Source organism: Tamandua tetradactyla, chromosome 14 (assembly GCF_023851605.1).
Source record: "Tamandua tetradactyla isolate mTamTet1 chromosome 14, mTamTet1.pri, whole genome shotgun sequence".
NCBI classification, from domain to species: domain Eukaryota; kingdom Metazoa; phylum Chordata; class Mammalia; order Pilosa; family Myrmecophagidae; genus Tamandua; species Tamandua tetradactyla.
In genome coordinates, this window is record NC_135340.1 from 73,737,015 (window position 1) to 73,752,145 (window position 15,131).

At 41.7% G+C, this 15,131-nt stretch overlaps 1 protein-coding gene across 1 annotated transcript in view; it reads left to right on the plus strand.

The window, feature by feature from the left end:
* AQP9 (aquaporin 9) overlaps window positions 1-10,998 on the plus strand; it is a 48,223-nt gene extending 37,225 nt beyond the window's left edge. Inside the window, exons 5-6 of the mRNA XM_077128029.1 lie at window positions 1,282-1,499; window positions 6,954-10,998. Of these exons, the coding sequence (XP_076984144.1) occupies window positions 1,282-1,499; window positions 6,954-7,128 (393 nt within the window). The 3' untranslated portion in view covers window positions 7,129-10,998. The remainder of the gene's footprint in view (window positions 1-1,281; window positions 1,500-6,953) is intronic.
* Window positions 10,999-15,131: the final 4,133 nt, after the last annotated feature.

Genomic DNA, 15,131 nt, shown 5'->3' on the forward strand with positions numbered 1-15,131 from the left:
AGATCCGAATGCAACAGAGCCCAGAGGGAACAGCTTCTGTTCTGTTTGGGAGAGTCTAGAAAGGCTTTTGTGAGAAGGGCACTCTTTGGAGAACATGTCTCTTTGAATCCAAATTCTTTTAATGTTATTATTTTTGGAATTTGATAAAATGGTGGATAGCTAAAACTCTAAAATCAGTTGCCTGGTTCTCATCCTGTCTCTTTTTCCTTCATCTGTAAATTGGGACTATTAATAGGATATTATGATTATTATGAAGTTTCAGTGAGACAAAGCACATAATAAGTGTTCAGTAAATAGTAGCTATTAAAGTCAAATTGTTTAGAAAGCTTAGAAAATAGAGAATGGAGGAAAAAAGTCTTTAACCTACCACTCCAGAATATGTTGTCGCTTTTTGTATATTCTCTTACAGTTTTCTTTTATGTATGCTTTTAAATATAAAACAATGGACATATAATTTTACATATAATTTAATATCAAAACATTTTTAGTGTTACTACATAAATATTATATTGATTGTTTTCAAGGGCTGTATAATACAGTATAAAATGGATGCTCCATAATCTGATTAGCTTTCTCCCTATTGACCAATAATTAGATGGCTTCCAGTTTTTCAGTACTACAAATAATGCTTAAGGAGACATTTCTGTTGTATGATTTGTCCATGTTTTATATTATTTCCAAGGTCTAGTTCTCAAATACCCAACAGAGTCAAAGTGTATGAATATTTTTAGGGTTTTTAAAAGAGTGTATATTGCTACATCCCCTTTCAAAAATATTGTACCTGTTTTATTCCCCTAGAAAAGCCTGAAATAACTGGTATCTTTTTCGTAACATTTCATATTGTTTGTATTTCTTTCATGACTAGTGAGCTTTTCACACTTGTTTCCTGTTTTTTTTTTTATGAATTCCCTGTTCATTTCATTTGCCCATTTATCTACTGACCTCTCATTATTTTTCTCACCAATTTTGAACAAGTCCTTCATTCATCTTTCCAGCTTGCAACTTGCCTTTCTATTTAGCTGGGTAGTAGCTTCGCACATAGTGTACTAGTTAAGATAAGAGTCTGAGGATTCCAATTCTCTGCTTCCGCTAACTAAGTTGTGACCTTGGAAATGAACTCAGCACCTACTTTGCCGATTGCTGTCACAGGGACAGAAACCTGGCATGGTGCACTCATTCAGTATTTGTGAGTTATTAGATTTGTTTTAACAATAGGGGTGATTTTTTGAGGAGAACAAGTAGGCAGTATTTAAGCTAACTTGATGTTTTCTCCCTCTCCAGGTAGTGGCCACCATGTTCCTCCTCATAATTGTCTTCGCCATTTTTGACTCCAAAAACTTGGGAGTCCCCAAAGGTCTAGAGCCCATTGTCATCGGTCTCATGATTGTTGTCATTTCATCGTCTTTGGGACTGAACAGCGGTTGTGCCATGAATCCAGCTCGAGACCTGGGTCCCAGACTATTCACCGCTTTGGCAGGATGGGGCTTTGGGGTCTTCACGTAAGTAAAAATGGCGAGAAAGGGAGAGAAAGATTCGTGCTGTGCCTCATTGTGGGGGAGGGGCGTGCTTCAATTTAGGGCATCCAGCAGCGTCCACCTGTGGTGGGGGGAGGGAGGATTAAGTACATACTACGGTCATAAGTATGGAAATTTCACTTGTGTTTTGTGGTGTGTGTGTCTGCGTCTGTGCGTGATGTATGTAAGAGTTAGTGGGGAAAGTTTGTCCTGGGAGATTTTCAGAACGAGAGAGGAGAGATGGCTGGTTTCAGGTTAATAGAAATCAGCCTGTCCTAATAATAATAATCCTTCCATTGGTCTGTGGCTTTCTGGGAATATTTTGGTTGTGTAACTTGTCTACACATTGACTTCATGACAAAGTTGGGACTGTAATTTACATCTTCTGATACTACAACAAGGCTCTTTTCATTGAATCATGCTACCTATGCTTCATTCATCCATTCATTCAACAGATGTTTACCCAATACTAGGCTGCAGAAAATCGCAAATCAAATGAGACCCTAGCTTTGAACAATGTATTAAGTCTTCTGGCAACCCCTAAACAAAGAGCTGAGGGAGCACAGGTAAGGGAGTGACTCGCTCTGCATGAGGAAGTCTGGAAGGGAATCGCTGAAGACAGGAGAGCTGAGTTGGCTGAGGGAGTAGTAAGAAATTCCTGACAGAACAAACATAAACAACAAGACCCCGTGCTTTCTCCCTCCAAATGTACTGAAGAAATATGCAAACTATTGGCCTGAATTTCCCAGGACAAATTTTCCCCACTAACTCCTGTTCACTTTTTCCCAATAAATCAAAGTTGCCCAGGAAGTGCAATGGTGGCTCAGTGGCAGAGTTCTCACTTGCCATGCTGGAGACCCGGGTTTGATTCCCGGAGCCTGCCCATGTGAAAAAATGAGACAGAATGAGAGAGGAAGGATGGCTGGTTTCTACTAACTTATGGCTCTCTATGGGAAAGGAACTCATCTTGGTTTGTCAGGAAAGAGGGCTCTAATATGAAAAAAGGGAAGGGGGAAAAATGCTTGCCAGCAAATTTTAGCTTTATGCTTGCTGTGAGAACAAAGGACTTGAATATTCCTAAATGCTGCCCTGTACATCTCGTCATATGCCCATAATAACTTTATTTAAATGATAATTTAGATTCTTTTTTACCATTCAGATAACTACAACAAACATCCTCCTCGAGTGTAAGCATGTTGAGGATTGGGACCTTGCCAGCTTGTTCACTGCTGTAGCCACACGGTACCTAGAACAGTGCCTGGCACATAGAAAGGACTTAAGTAGAAGTTATTGAATAAAACAATGAATAAATGCTGTGTGTCAGGCTTGTCCTAGGAGCTGAGGAATACAAAAAGAGTTAAGCAGCATTCCCTAGCATCAAGAATTAACAATTCAGTGAATTTTCTAGAGCACTGGGTCTCAATCAGAGGTGATTTTGTCCCACAAGGTACATTTGGCAATGTCTGGAGACTTAACTGGATGGTGGTGCCTCTGGCGTCTAGTGCATAGAGACCCCAACAACAAAAAGTATTGGGCCCAAAATGCCAATAGTGCTGAGATTGAGATACAGTGTTCTAGAATGATCATCATTAGAACCTGGAGAGGATGAATAAAATGTCCCAAACGAAGTAGGCTCTCTTCCAATGGAGCATCAAAAACATATGTCCCGGGCAGTGCAATGGTAGCTCAGTGGCAGAATTCTCGCCTGCCATGCCAGAGACCTGGATTCGATTCCTGGAGCCTGTCCTTGCAAAACAAAAACAAAAACAAAAACACCACATATGACCCCCAGTGCAAGTGCTGGTGGTGGGGTGGTGTATAGGAAGCCCATATTTTATGCATGACCATTCCGTAAACCCGCAATTCTTCTAATAAAAAAAAAAAATCACTGCAAAAACAAAAAACATACGTCCCAAAGGTTCCCTTATTGCCAGAACCCAGAACTAGCCCGTGGACCTCCTTTAATCCTCTCTCTGAGAGTCTAGCTCTAGAAGGCCACCTTCCCAATCGCCTTTATCAGCATCATACAGATCCCACAACAAGATGCCTAAAATGTGCTGGTCTCCTTCTGAAGCCAACTGCGTGATTCAGCCAGAGATTTAAGAGTGAAGGTGATTCCAAAACAGTAGAGACTCTGCCTTTACTTTGTAGGAGAACCCATATCCGTAAGGGAATGCTGGGATCACCTAATGTTAAACTCTGACATCTATGCCCCCATTATCATCAGAGTCATTTCCTTTTATGCGTTCATTTATGCATTTTAGGTACCTTATCTTCTGTTCAAGGTCCCATGCTAAAGCTGATATAGACCCGGCTGCTGCCCTTCACTAGTTTATTGGTGTTTTATTTAAGAGGGAGTGATACAGGCTCTTATGCAATGCTAAGCTGTCAAGTGCCTCTAAGAGGTTTGCTTAATGAGCTCCAGTTTGCTGAGAGAAGGTGGAACCAGCTCCATCTCTGGGAGCTATGGCCGTGGAAATGGGAGCATTCTGCAGCATTTGGACATGCTTAAATGAGGAAAGCGATATCTCAGGCAGAGAGGAGTTAATGCACGAGACAGATTGTTAAAATACAAGTCGTCTCCTCGTGCTGGGAGAGTGCAGTAGAAGGTTGAAAAGGGCAGTTTTCAGACCATGGAGGACCTGGACTCCCTGAATGAAAAGTTTGGGTTTTTATTCTGTAGGTTGTAGGGAGCAGCAAAGCATTTGGAGCAGAATTTTGATATGTTTACAGGGTCACTTTGGCAAAATTAATGTGACATCACTATATAGTATAAATTGAAAGAGGAAAGAGTAGAGGACTGGAAAACAGAGTTAGGCTGGCAGGAAATCCTCACTTGAAGGTTCTCACACACACAAAAGCCAAAACTTTGAGGGGGGTTAGGTCCCTAAACTGTCCCTAGAATGCCCTATCCTTTCGGGGTTCTATATTCAAGCCCATCATTAGATACCCTAGCTTGGATCCACACACAAGGTCTCAGAGGAAACCAAGACTGCCCTGTCTCAGGTCCTCGTGCGCCCCCGTGTGGCAGGCAGAGAAGGATGAATGGAGGATGGCATTCCAAGAGGTGGAGGGGCGGGGCGGGGGGGGGAAGGAGTCCACAGAGCCTGGCTGACTCTTGACTTTCCCTTAAATATTAGGATGTTTCCTATCAACGTTCTCTCCTTTAATTTACACTAAAGTGTTAATTACCTAATGATTGAGGAATCTCAGGTGTAATATTTATTTTTGAAAATAGTTTATACAAAGAAATGAATTCCTAAAAATGGTACTTTAGACAACTGGCATGGAGATTATCCTGACTTCCCCCAAATCGTGGACAAATATCCACCGCCCTGTGTGCTTGTGAGAATGGTCCCAGGCAGGCAACCATACCTGAGCCCCTCATCTGTGACCTGCAATCAAAGTGCAATGTGTTCAGCTCTGATAAAAAGAAGGAAGTTCAGCCAGAGAGAGGAGAGCATCTATCCTGCCAGATATCTGTTAAATAACAGCGAGAGATTTGCTATAAAATAGTAATGGAAGAAGGAACTGATAGACCTAACAAGGTAGCTTAAACTAGCTTCGTATGCTTGCCCCCAGACAAGGCGACTGGTTCTCTTTAAAGCCACTCTTTACCGACCTCTCGGAAAAGTCCACCTGCATTTGGGGGCCTGGGAAAGAGTGCTGTGAGAGCAGAGCTGCGGCTTCCCCTCTATCGTGCAGGCAGAGTGCCCTCCGGTGGCCGCTGTGTTCAGCTTCCGTGCTCTTCCGTCCTACCCGCCTCCGTGATCGAGGATTCGCAGGAGCGTTAGGGTGATCCAGACAGAAGGGACCCTGCGGATGACGGATGACGGACTGAGGCTCAGAGGGGGAGATGATTCTCCCAAAGCCTTTATTTAAACAGTCCTGAGATTAGAAGTGGGTGTCATGAAATCTACGTTAGGGCTTCTGTTTTTTGTGTACTTCCTTTATTCTCCTTACTAGTCGACCAGCTAAGTCCTAAATGTACAGGGGCCAGGCTCTCCGGAACATCAGCTAGTTCTGCCCCCCATCCCATATTATCCACAGCCCCATCCAACATGGAAAAGTTAGAGTGGGGGATACCCCTAAAGAAGTGGGGGAAAGCTCAAAGGTGATGGTGGAGTTATATAGAGAAGGCAGAGTTTAACAAATGAGTATGATTGATGAATCATTTTATTGATATTTGTTTTAATCCCCAGTATCTTAGAGCAGCTAGAAATAAAAACCTAAAAATTGTGGAATTGTAACCCATACCAAACTCTGAAATCTACTCTACAACAAGTTGTTACGATGTGCTTTGAAATTTATTGCTTTTTTGTATATATGTTATTTTTCACAAAAAAGAAAGCAAAGTCGATTTATTGTTTATTGCAATAAATAAATAGAAAGAAAGAGACAAGTTAAAAAAAACAAAAACAAACAGCCATGAATCCTCCCTCCCAGTCTGAACACTGACAACTCGCATCTGTCTGTGTGCTCCTGTGTGGCCCGAGTTCGACGCCCCTGTTCTCTGGCTTTATCCTGATTTTGTGTCCATCATTTCCCTGCTTTAAAAAATAGTCTTACCAGCGGTGCAAGGGTAACTTCGTGTTAGATTTCTCACCTGTCATTCCGGAGACCCGAGTTTGATTCCCAGAGCCTGCACATGCCAAAAGGAAAAAAAAAAAAGTCCTATCTCAAATGTGAATATTCTTCAACACTATAGTGTATACCATGCTGTCTCTGAGCATGATTTATTTCAATGGATTTCCCCGCTACAGAAATGATGGCTACGCTTCTCAGAGCTATTTCCCTTCCTCAGGCATGACCCCTTTCAGGGCTCACACTAGCATTGGGGGTTTCTAGAGGGGGGGGAGGGAATCAGAATCATACCATGAAAGGCTTATCAGAGAGTAGTTTTAACTGTGGTCTCAAAGAAATAAGTTCTGATTTAAGAGAGAATCCACACACCCACCTTTGATTACTTAAATCCATTCATTCATTGACAAACATTTCTTGATTGTTTATTTTCTGATTGTCATCGTAGACCAATGAAGTCCAGAAATTATCCACAACCTGAGGCCCTCCTTTCCATTTATCCTCCTTAAGCCTCCATGGAAGGGAGAAGCAATTTCCAAACACCTGACCTCAACTTTCCCTAGTGCCCTGAGTCTTGGCCGTGGTTTCTGGGACCATGGTTTCTGAAAGGAAAAGAAATAGGATCTGTTCTTTCACAGGTACTAGTTAATAGGACCATGGGACACACCACCTGAAGTCAGGACTAAATGGAAAATCTAGGCGCTGACTGCCTGCTGCAGTGAATGACCCTGTCTAGGTTCTGGTTGAGTTAACAAGGGAGCCGGGCGCCTGAGAAAGACTAGCTGGCTGGTGAATGACTCGACAGTAGTACCAGGAGGAAGGCAAATCATGTGTCACTTATTTCTTGTTTGGTTTCAGAGCTGGAAATAACTTCTGGTGGATTCCTGTCGTAGGCCCTTTGGTTGGTGCTGCCTTTGGAGGCCTCATGTACGTTCTCCTCATCGAAATCCACCACCCAGACCCTGACCAAGTCTTCGAGGCAGAACAACCCGAGGACAATCCAGAGAAATACGAACTTAGCGTTATAATGTAGTGATGTGTTCAGTTCTTTGCTTGCAATGGGTTGAGCTGGTATTCTCTTCAAGAAGGATGGTCCTGTGTTTTCACAAGCCTGAGGTGGAATCCACCCAATTTGTTCTGCTAGCTGTGTGGGACACCTAAATGGAAAGGCATCGGCTTGAAGGTTTGAAACCACTGACCTCTTCTCGCCGCCAGTTTCCCCCTAGAATAGCGCTGATGATCCATAGTCTTCCCTCTTGCCCTCTTTACTTCCTCCTTTGATGGAAGTCCTTCTAATAGAATGAGCACCAATAGCTCAGAACTTGGACCATGGAATTAATTGAATGGTCTCAGCTGCCACAGAGTTCTTATTTTCAGTATCTGCAAAGATTACATTCTGAGTACCAACCCAAATCTAAATTAAAAAACAAAATTATGGTTTCAGTTAATATACCCATGAACTGGGAACTAATGGGTTAACTCTGTAGTTTATATATATGTGGCATATGTATAAATACTGATATTCTACAAACCAAGGGATGTAGGGAGCAGTAGGCTGTAGGTGGAAAACACAAAGAAAGACACTGTGGCACTCGGAAAACTCAGGGCACAAGAAACCAAATGGAATTTTTTAACAGAAATAATTTATCAGATTAATGTCTTGCTCGTCTGCCTTTAAGAGGGCACCAATTAATTTCCTGGTCTTTAGTATATGATGACTTAAAATACATCCATAACCTCAGTCATGAAAAATACATCACTCTGTATTTTTAGCTCAAATGTATTTTCCTAATTGTCCACTTGAGAACAGACATTTGTCAAGTTAAGTCGACGGCTGCACTTATCCATTATTCTACACGTACTTTAGAAGCCAAAAGAGAGAGTTATTGGGCCCTGCTCTAGCAGAATTCTGAGGATGGAATGCCCTGAGAGATAATAATACTTTATTTGGCTCTACAATTCCTAAAGAACTCTCACAAATAACTAATTTAATCCTAATAATAACTCTCTGAGGTGAATGTCATGCTGCCCATTTTTCAGATGAGGAAAACCAGAATCGCGGGGAAGTTAAGTGAGTTGCTCAAGGTCATGTAGAAAGTTCATCATTGGCTAATGCATCCTTTCAGAAGACCCTTATCTAGCCAAGAATCTTAGCCCTTCGTGGCTGGCCACACAGTGGGATTGGCTGCTGCCTGTGAGGGTGTTGGACACAAGGCTCCTGGATCCCCACATAAAAGGACCCTTGTGGTCTGGTTTTAGTCCCACTGTTACTAAAGCGGTGATGAAGGAAAGAGGTAGTAACTTGTTCATATTTTTCATCTGCCAAAAATGTTCAGAGGCTCCCTTCCTAGCCTACCGTTCATCTTGCTAAGTCTTGATCTTCCTTCCCTGCCAACTCCAAACATTCCATTCAGGGAATTTCCTCTCGGGAAGTTCTTGAACTGATGTCACCTTGGTCAGAAGAGTCTCTGTGAGTTACAAATGGCAGGACTTTGGACCAAACCACCTGGGAGCTATGGGCAGTTGCTCTGCAAGTAATGCACCGTCGGTCAAACTGTCGAAAAGCCTAGCATTCTCAGAAGCACCCAGCATCCTATCTGCTTCATGATGATAACAGACTAACAAAACACAAATGTCAAGTGTCCCAGATAGGCCTGTGTTCCACAGTCTATAGACATGGGGAATTTTTTTTCTTGCTTTGAAGATATTTCTTGGCTATTTCCTTTTTGCAATGAAGTGTTTGCTCTTTTGAGTTTTTAGAGACATTAAGGCTGCTAAGGACACTTAGTTCAGAGAATGTCTACCCTATCCACAAATCAGAATCCCCTGGGGGGCTTTTAAAAATACACTAAAGCCCAGTCAGTCACTTGTAAATATCTAAGGTGATTCTAATGTGCATGTAGATTTGTTGACTCGGTTGAATCACATACGTCTAAGGTTCCTTTCAGAGCCATGTCTAGTGGTGGCCAGAAATTTATGGTGGTCTTCGCAGGGTCTTGGGATCCTCACGGATTAGAGCAGAGGCTCTCAACAGGGAGTAATTTTTCTTCCCTCCCTTGGGGAGATTTATGAGTGCCCGGAATATCTGTGGTTCTCACAAGGTGGGGGAGGGAAGTGCTATTGGTACCTAGTGGGTAGAGGCCAGGGATGCTGCCAAACATCCTACCATGAGGACAGCACAGACAAATACATATATATATATATGTGTGTGTATTTGTCTCCAAATGTCATTAGTGCCGAGGCTGAGAGACTCTGGGTTTGAGGAAAGGCCGGTAAGAAAAAACATTGTAACTCTGGGCTCTGATTCAAGTTCTTCAGTAACAGAGATGCCAAACAAACCAAGAACAGATCACAGATGGATGATAATGCTTAGAGTAAGAAGCAACTCAAAATTTGAGTTTTCAAGATGGATATGGAATCTATGATCCAATACAGGTGCTCATTAAACAATACTTGATGCTTAACTAATAAGATTATGAAGAGGAAATGTACATTTGTGGAAATAATCCCTGGGAAAGCTTTTCTTTTAAAATAAAAAAAACCCTCTGGCTCCAGGTGCAAGCACACACATCTTCCCCTAACTTACAAGTGGGTTTGCTTGTCAGGTTCTTATCCAAAGGGATATTTATGAGGTTGAATTATCTATATTGAAGTAGTTAGAGCCAACTAATCTAGTTTTTAAATAGATCTTTCAGGAGTTAGAATTGCAAAGTCCTCCCTCCCTCCACCCCTTGTCAATTGAAAAACTTGATAGGAGACTTTATCTTAATGTCCAATATATAATGTTTCTGTGATTCTCCAACCAGAGGAGGACTCAGAGGATGTCAAAGGTTTTAGGACTTTTCTAAATAGTAATACTCAGAGTCAGTTATTGAATAGGATAAGTGAAGTAAAAATGTCACATTCAAAGTTCTAGTCCTTAAGATATAAATTATTGTTTCCTTTAACTGCTTTGGTGCACACACACACACGTCTTGTTTTAGGTATGTCCATGTTCAACAATATTATCATGAAAAAAGAATCATGACTTCCAGTAATGGAGAATAGTTTATAAATGTTATTTTGCCAAAGAACCTATTGTTTGAATAAAATCTTATGTGATATTACTAATAAAAAGGGGGTAAGGTACGAATAGGGGTTTCATTCTGCCTATGATATTGTCTTACCCCAGTGCAGTCCCGAGGGATCTCAGAGAATTTGGGGGGAGCATATCTTCAGAACAGTTTCACGGTTCAAAAACCAATGATAAAGGGAAAAGTTGCCGATGAATATTTTTGTAAAAGTTTCACAGATAGAAGCTACTAAAGACCACATTAGTTTTATCTCAGGTAATTTTTTAACACTTCTTAATGAATGAATTAGGTAGGTTAAATGGAATTACTCAACCCACCAAGCATCATGGACAGAGATATTTTATATCAATTATGCAGTTGGGACATGTGTTTTCTGAGAGAACATGATTACCAACCATAGTTTATGGAGAGAAGTAATGGTAGACCTGGTCAAGCTTACTGTGTTGACTTTCTAAGTCTCTGTAAAAATAAATACATGATGATGAGATAGCTAGCTAGCTAGAGGAAGCATCATTAATTTATTGATAAACCAAGCCCCAACCTCTCTCTAAAAGTGTTGCTGGAAATAGAGTAACTCTTATCCAAGAGAGGCTGTCCATGGAATAATGACATAAGACGGGCCCCCACATAAACAGAACCCCATATAAAGAACCAAATTAGCCAAAGGAATCCCAGAAACTGCGTGGCTGGAGATGCTCCCTTCCCACTAGGGTCAAATTACGTCTTTTGTAGACTCTACTCCCTTTTGCCTTTGTGGGCCCCTTTTCACATAAAGAATATTAAAAATTACATTGTATGTCTGCATTGGTATAAAAATGAATATAATTCAAGCTGGGTTATGTATATTTTTTCTTATTTTAGAAGAGTTTAAAACATTTTTTGTGGGCCCCTAAAAATATCACGGACCCCGGGAATGGTGCCTACCGGTTAAGGAAGCCCTGTTTCTCACTTCGCCCCCTTAGCTCACGCCTCTTTCCCCAGAGCCCAGTCATGCTCAGCCTCTTCCATCTGGACTTCAAAACCAAGCCCATGGGGACCCAGAAACCAGGGCCAATGGCAGGCTGAGCTTGTGAGTGGGGATGGGGATGTGAAAGAGTGTGGTGTCCTGGAGGTTGTGAGGCTACCCAGAGCCTGAGTATCATCAGGATGATGTCCTGGAGATCACCTACATCTTGCCACCACCAACCCCCTCCTACCCAGCAGAGATGGTGGGCAGGGAAGGGGCTTCTTGACCTCCTGTCAAAGAAGAAGCAAGGTCCTAGGGGCTGAGCATTATAAACTCCACAGATCCTGTAATGTATTATTAACACATTTCTCTTGTGTAGTGTACACATGTTCACATACAGTATCTCCTAAAACTCTCAAAACGTGCCAGCAGGTAGATTATGAATACCAGTTTTAGAGATGAGGCTCAGAGGGGATGAACGATTTGCTCCAAGTTCCAGAGTGAAGAGTGGCAGAGGCGGAATTCAAGCCACATGTCTGAGTAAGTTGACCAACTGTCCCAGTTTTCCCAGTACTCAGGAATATCCCAGAGCTCAGGACTTTTGGTGCTAAAACTGGGAAGAGTAGGTCACCCTACTCTGAGTAAAGTCCACTGCTCATCCCACCCGAAGCCTCCTTCCAGACTCATGCTCATCGTGAGCCTCATGAATCTCTAGCAGATAAAACGCACCTTTGATTTGACAGAAAGGATTTCCTCATTTTTAATTTCAAAGCATTTAAATATGAATAAATATTTTAAGAATGGCACAGCACTAAAGAACATAGGCTCTCAATCAAAATACTGTCAGCTCCATTCTCAAAATATATTCTAAATCTGGCGTCTTCTTACTTACAGCCCTGGTCTAAGCCACTATCATCTCTCCCCTGGGTTTTAGAAGAAAAAACTCCTATAGGTTTCCTGGCTTTTCCTGCTGAGCCTAAGTAAAAGCCTAAATGGCCTTTAAAGCATCCAGTGCTCTCACCTCCCTGGTCTTATCTCTACTGTCCCCTCCTTATCCTCTCTGCTCCAGCTCACAGGCCTCCTTCCTGATCCTCCAACCCACCAGCAAGTTCCTGCCATGGGACTGTTGCATTTGAGTTTCTCTTGAATGAAATTCCTTACACTATTTCCTTTAGATTTCTGCTCAAATGTCACCATATGAGGCCTTTCTGAACTCTGTCACTCCCTATCCTCCTCCCTGGTTTATTTTTCTCCTTAGCATATACACCACTAAAATACCCATATTGTACATGACATTTGTTGAGTTTTATCTGTCTCCCATTGAAATGGGAGCCCTGTATAGGGAGGACCTTTCTTGCTTTTATGCATCACTGCTGCCCCAGTGCTTGAAAGATGGCAGCCACTCAATAAATACTTGTTGAATGAAAGAATGGATTTTAGAGCCAGACTTTCCTGTATCAACTGCTCCTCTCCTTACTAGCTCAGTAGCCAAATGTCTTAGCCTGTTCAATAACCTATTGAGTGAGGATAGTAAGAGTGAGATCAGCAAAGTCAAGTTCTTGGTACAGCTCCAGGTTCCTTGTATGTGCCTGATAAATATACACTGTTGCTGCAGTTATTATTACTATTAATGTAATTATAATATGCTTTAGTTTTAATGTAGTATAATGACATCCCATGCACTCATCACCCAGCTTCAACAGGAACCAGCACGTGGCCAATACTGCTCCATCCATACCCCTCCCCACGTCTCATTACTCCCTCAAGGATTGTTATTCATGAATATTTAATATATTTCTCTAAAAGATAAAGACTCTTAAAATCATAACCATAATGCAATTACTGCACGTAGAAATAATTGCCAATAATTTCTTATTATCATCCAATATCCAATTGTGGTTCACATTTCCAGTGGAGACTGTCTTTTAACTCTAGGGCATAATAATGTGGATCGGTAAAGAATAAAAACAGGTGATTTACTCTGATGACTAGCTACCTAGGAGAACATTAGGGTTTCAGAGTAATGGTTTACCTTCATTTTGTAACTCCATGTCAGAGTGTCCTGTAAGATTTTTGCAAAATATTTTCATTTGTATAGAAAAAGGAAAATAAATTTTCCTGCTACCACTAAAAGTGGCAATCTACTAGGAGAGAAATTATGTCAAGGCAGGGAGGAATTCCTAAATTTGTTTAAAATTTTGGAAAATATCTTTAGTAACCATCGTGCATCATGCTCAGCAAAATGGTTACATTTTAAAAGCTAAAACCTACTGCAAAAAGAAATCCAGATATTTAACATCTGGGCAGCCCTGCGCCAGAGTCAGTGGCTGATTGACCCAAGGAAAGTGCAAAACTAGAAATACCTAAGCTGCTGTCACCTGTAGCAGCAGTATTTATTTGATAGTTTTGATTTACGTACTTGTACCTCTTACCCAAAGATTTCGGCGCTTGGGAAATGAAAGCCAATGCCGATGTAACAGGATACTGCCAAGTCCCCATCTTTAGAGAAAGAGCAAAGTCCCCTGCTGCTATCGCCTCTATCAATAGTAAGAACAAGATTCTGATACAGTTATAGCCAGAATCACCTCAGTGGATCAGGGAGAAGAGAGGACCATGGGCTGTGCCTCTTGGAGCCTGTTCTCAGCCTGGAGCCAAGGACAGGAAATCAATGTTTTGCTGCTGAACCAGTAATGTTAGGAAGGACCTTTGGATAAGATCGTGGAGGGAGTCCATGTGCTCATGTGTTGAGGCCATGAGGTTAAGGCTCGAGTGCGTGGGCTCTAGAGACAGCCAAGCTGAATTCCATTCCACTGCGGGAGAGCTGTGTGACCCTCTAAACTGCAGTCTGCTTATCTACAAAACAGAAGTAACAGTAGCCCTTGCTTCCTACGGGTTTCCTACATATTAAGAAAAATACCTGTGAATCACTTAATGCGGTGCCTGGAATTTCATTCCCTCTTGGTAAGCACTGGCTAATGCTATCATTATCTAGCATTTACAAATTCAGCTGTTTATCCTCCTTTGCTAACATCTAAGAATCTGAAGCTGAGAAAAATCTCCAGGCATGTACATTTGGTGGCATTTAAATGATCCAATTTATGTAACTGACATAGATGTGTCAGTTTTCTTAATATACTGAGGTCCAAAGAACCTGTACAGGACCATATTTCATGAACTGCAGAGTTTAGCTTTGCTAGAGAAATTAACCAAATTATTTAGTTGCAAGATAATCTGAACATCTATTTAAACTAAACAAAAGATGATTTATACAGTTAATGAAATTCCAATTGAAATGCCAGCAGGATTTTTTGTAGAACTTGATAAGCTGATTCTAAAATTGGTATGAAAATGCAAAGACCTAGAAGAACCAAAGTAATCTCAAAGAAGAGGAAAAAATTGGAAGAAATCCAATCCAATATCAGATTTTATGACCATGGTAATCAGGACCGTGTATGGTTGAACAGAATAAAAATCATGGGACCTGTGTTAGTTAGATTCAGTTGTCAACTTGGTCAGGTGAGCATACCTGGTCTTGTTGCTGCGGACATAAGCCAATGGTGCGTGAACCTCATCTGTTGCCAATTACATCTGCAGTCAGCTAGGAGGCATGTCTGCTGCAATGAGTGACGTTTGACTTAATTGGCTGGTGCTTAAATGGGAGCTTGCAATGTAGCACTGCTAAACAGCTCAGCATTCCTCATCTCAGCACTAGCAGCTCAGCCCAGGCCTTTGGAGATTCAGAAAGAAGTCACCCCAGGGAAAGTTGTTGGAACCCAGGGGCCGGGAGAGAAGACCAGCAGAGACCATCTTGTGCCTTCCACGTAAGAAAGAACCTCAGTGGAAAGTTAGCTGCCTTTCCTCTGAAGAACCAACAAAATAAATCCCCTTTTATTAAAAGCCAATCCGTCTCTGGTGTGTTGCATTCCGGCAGCTAGCAAACTAGAACAGGACTCAAGCCACACACAGTTAAATGATTTTCAATAAAGAAGCCAATCCCAGAGATAGCAAACTGCAGCC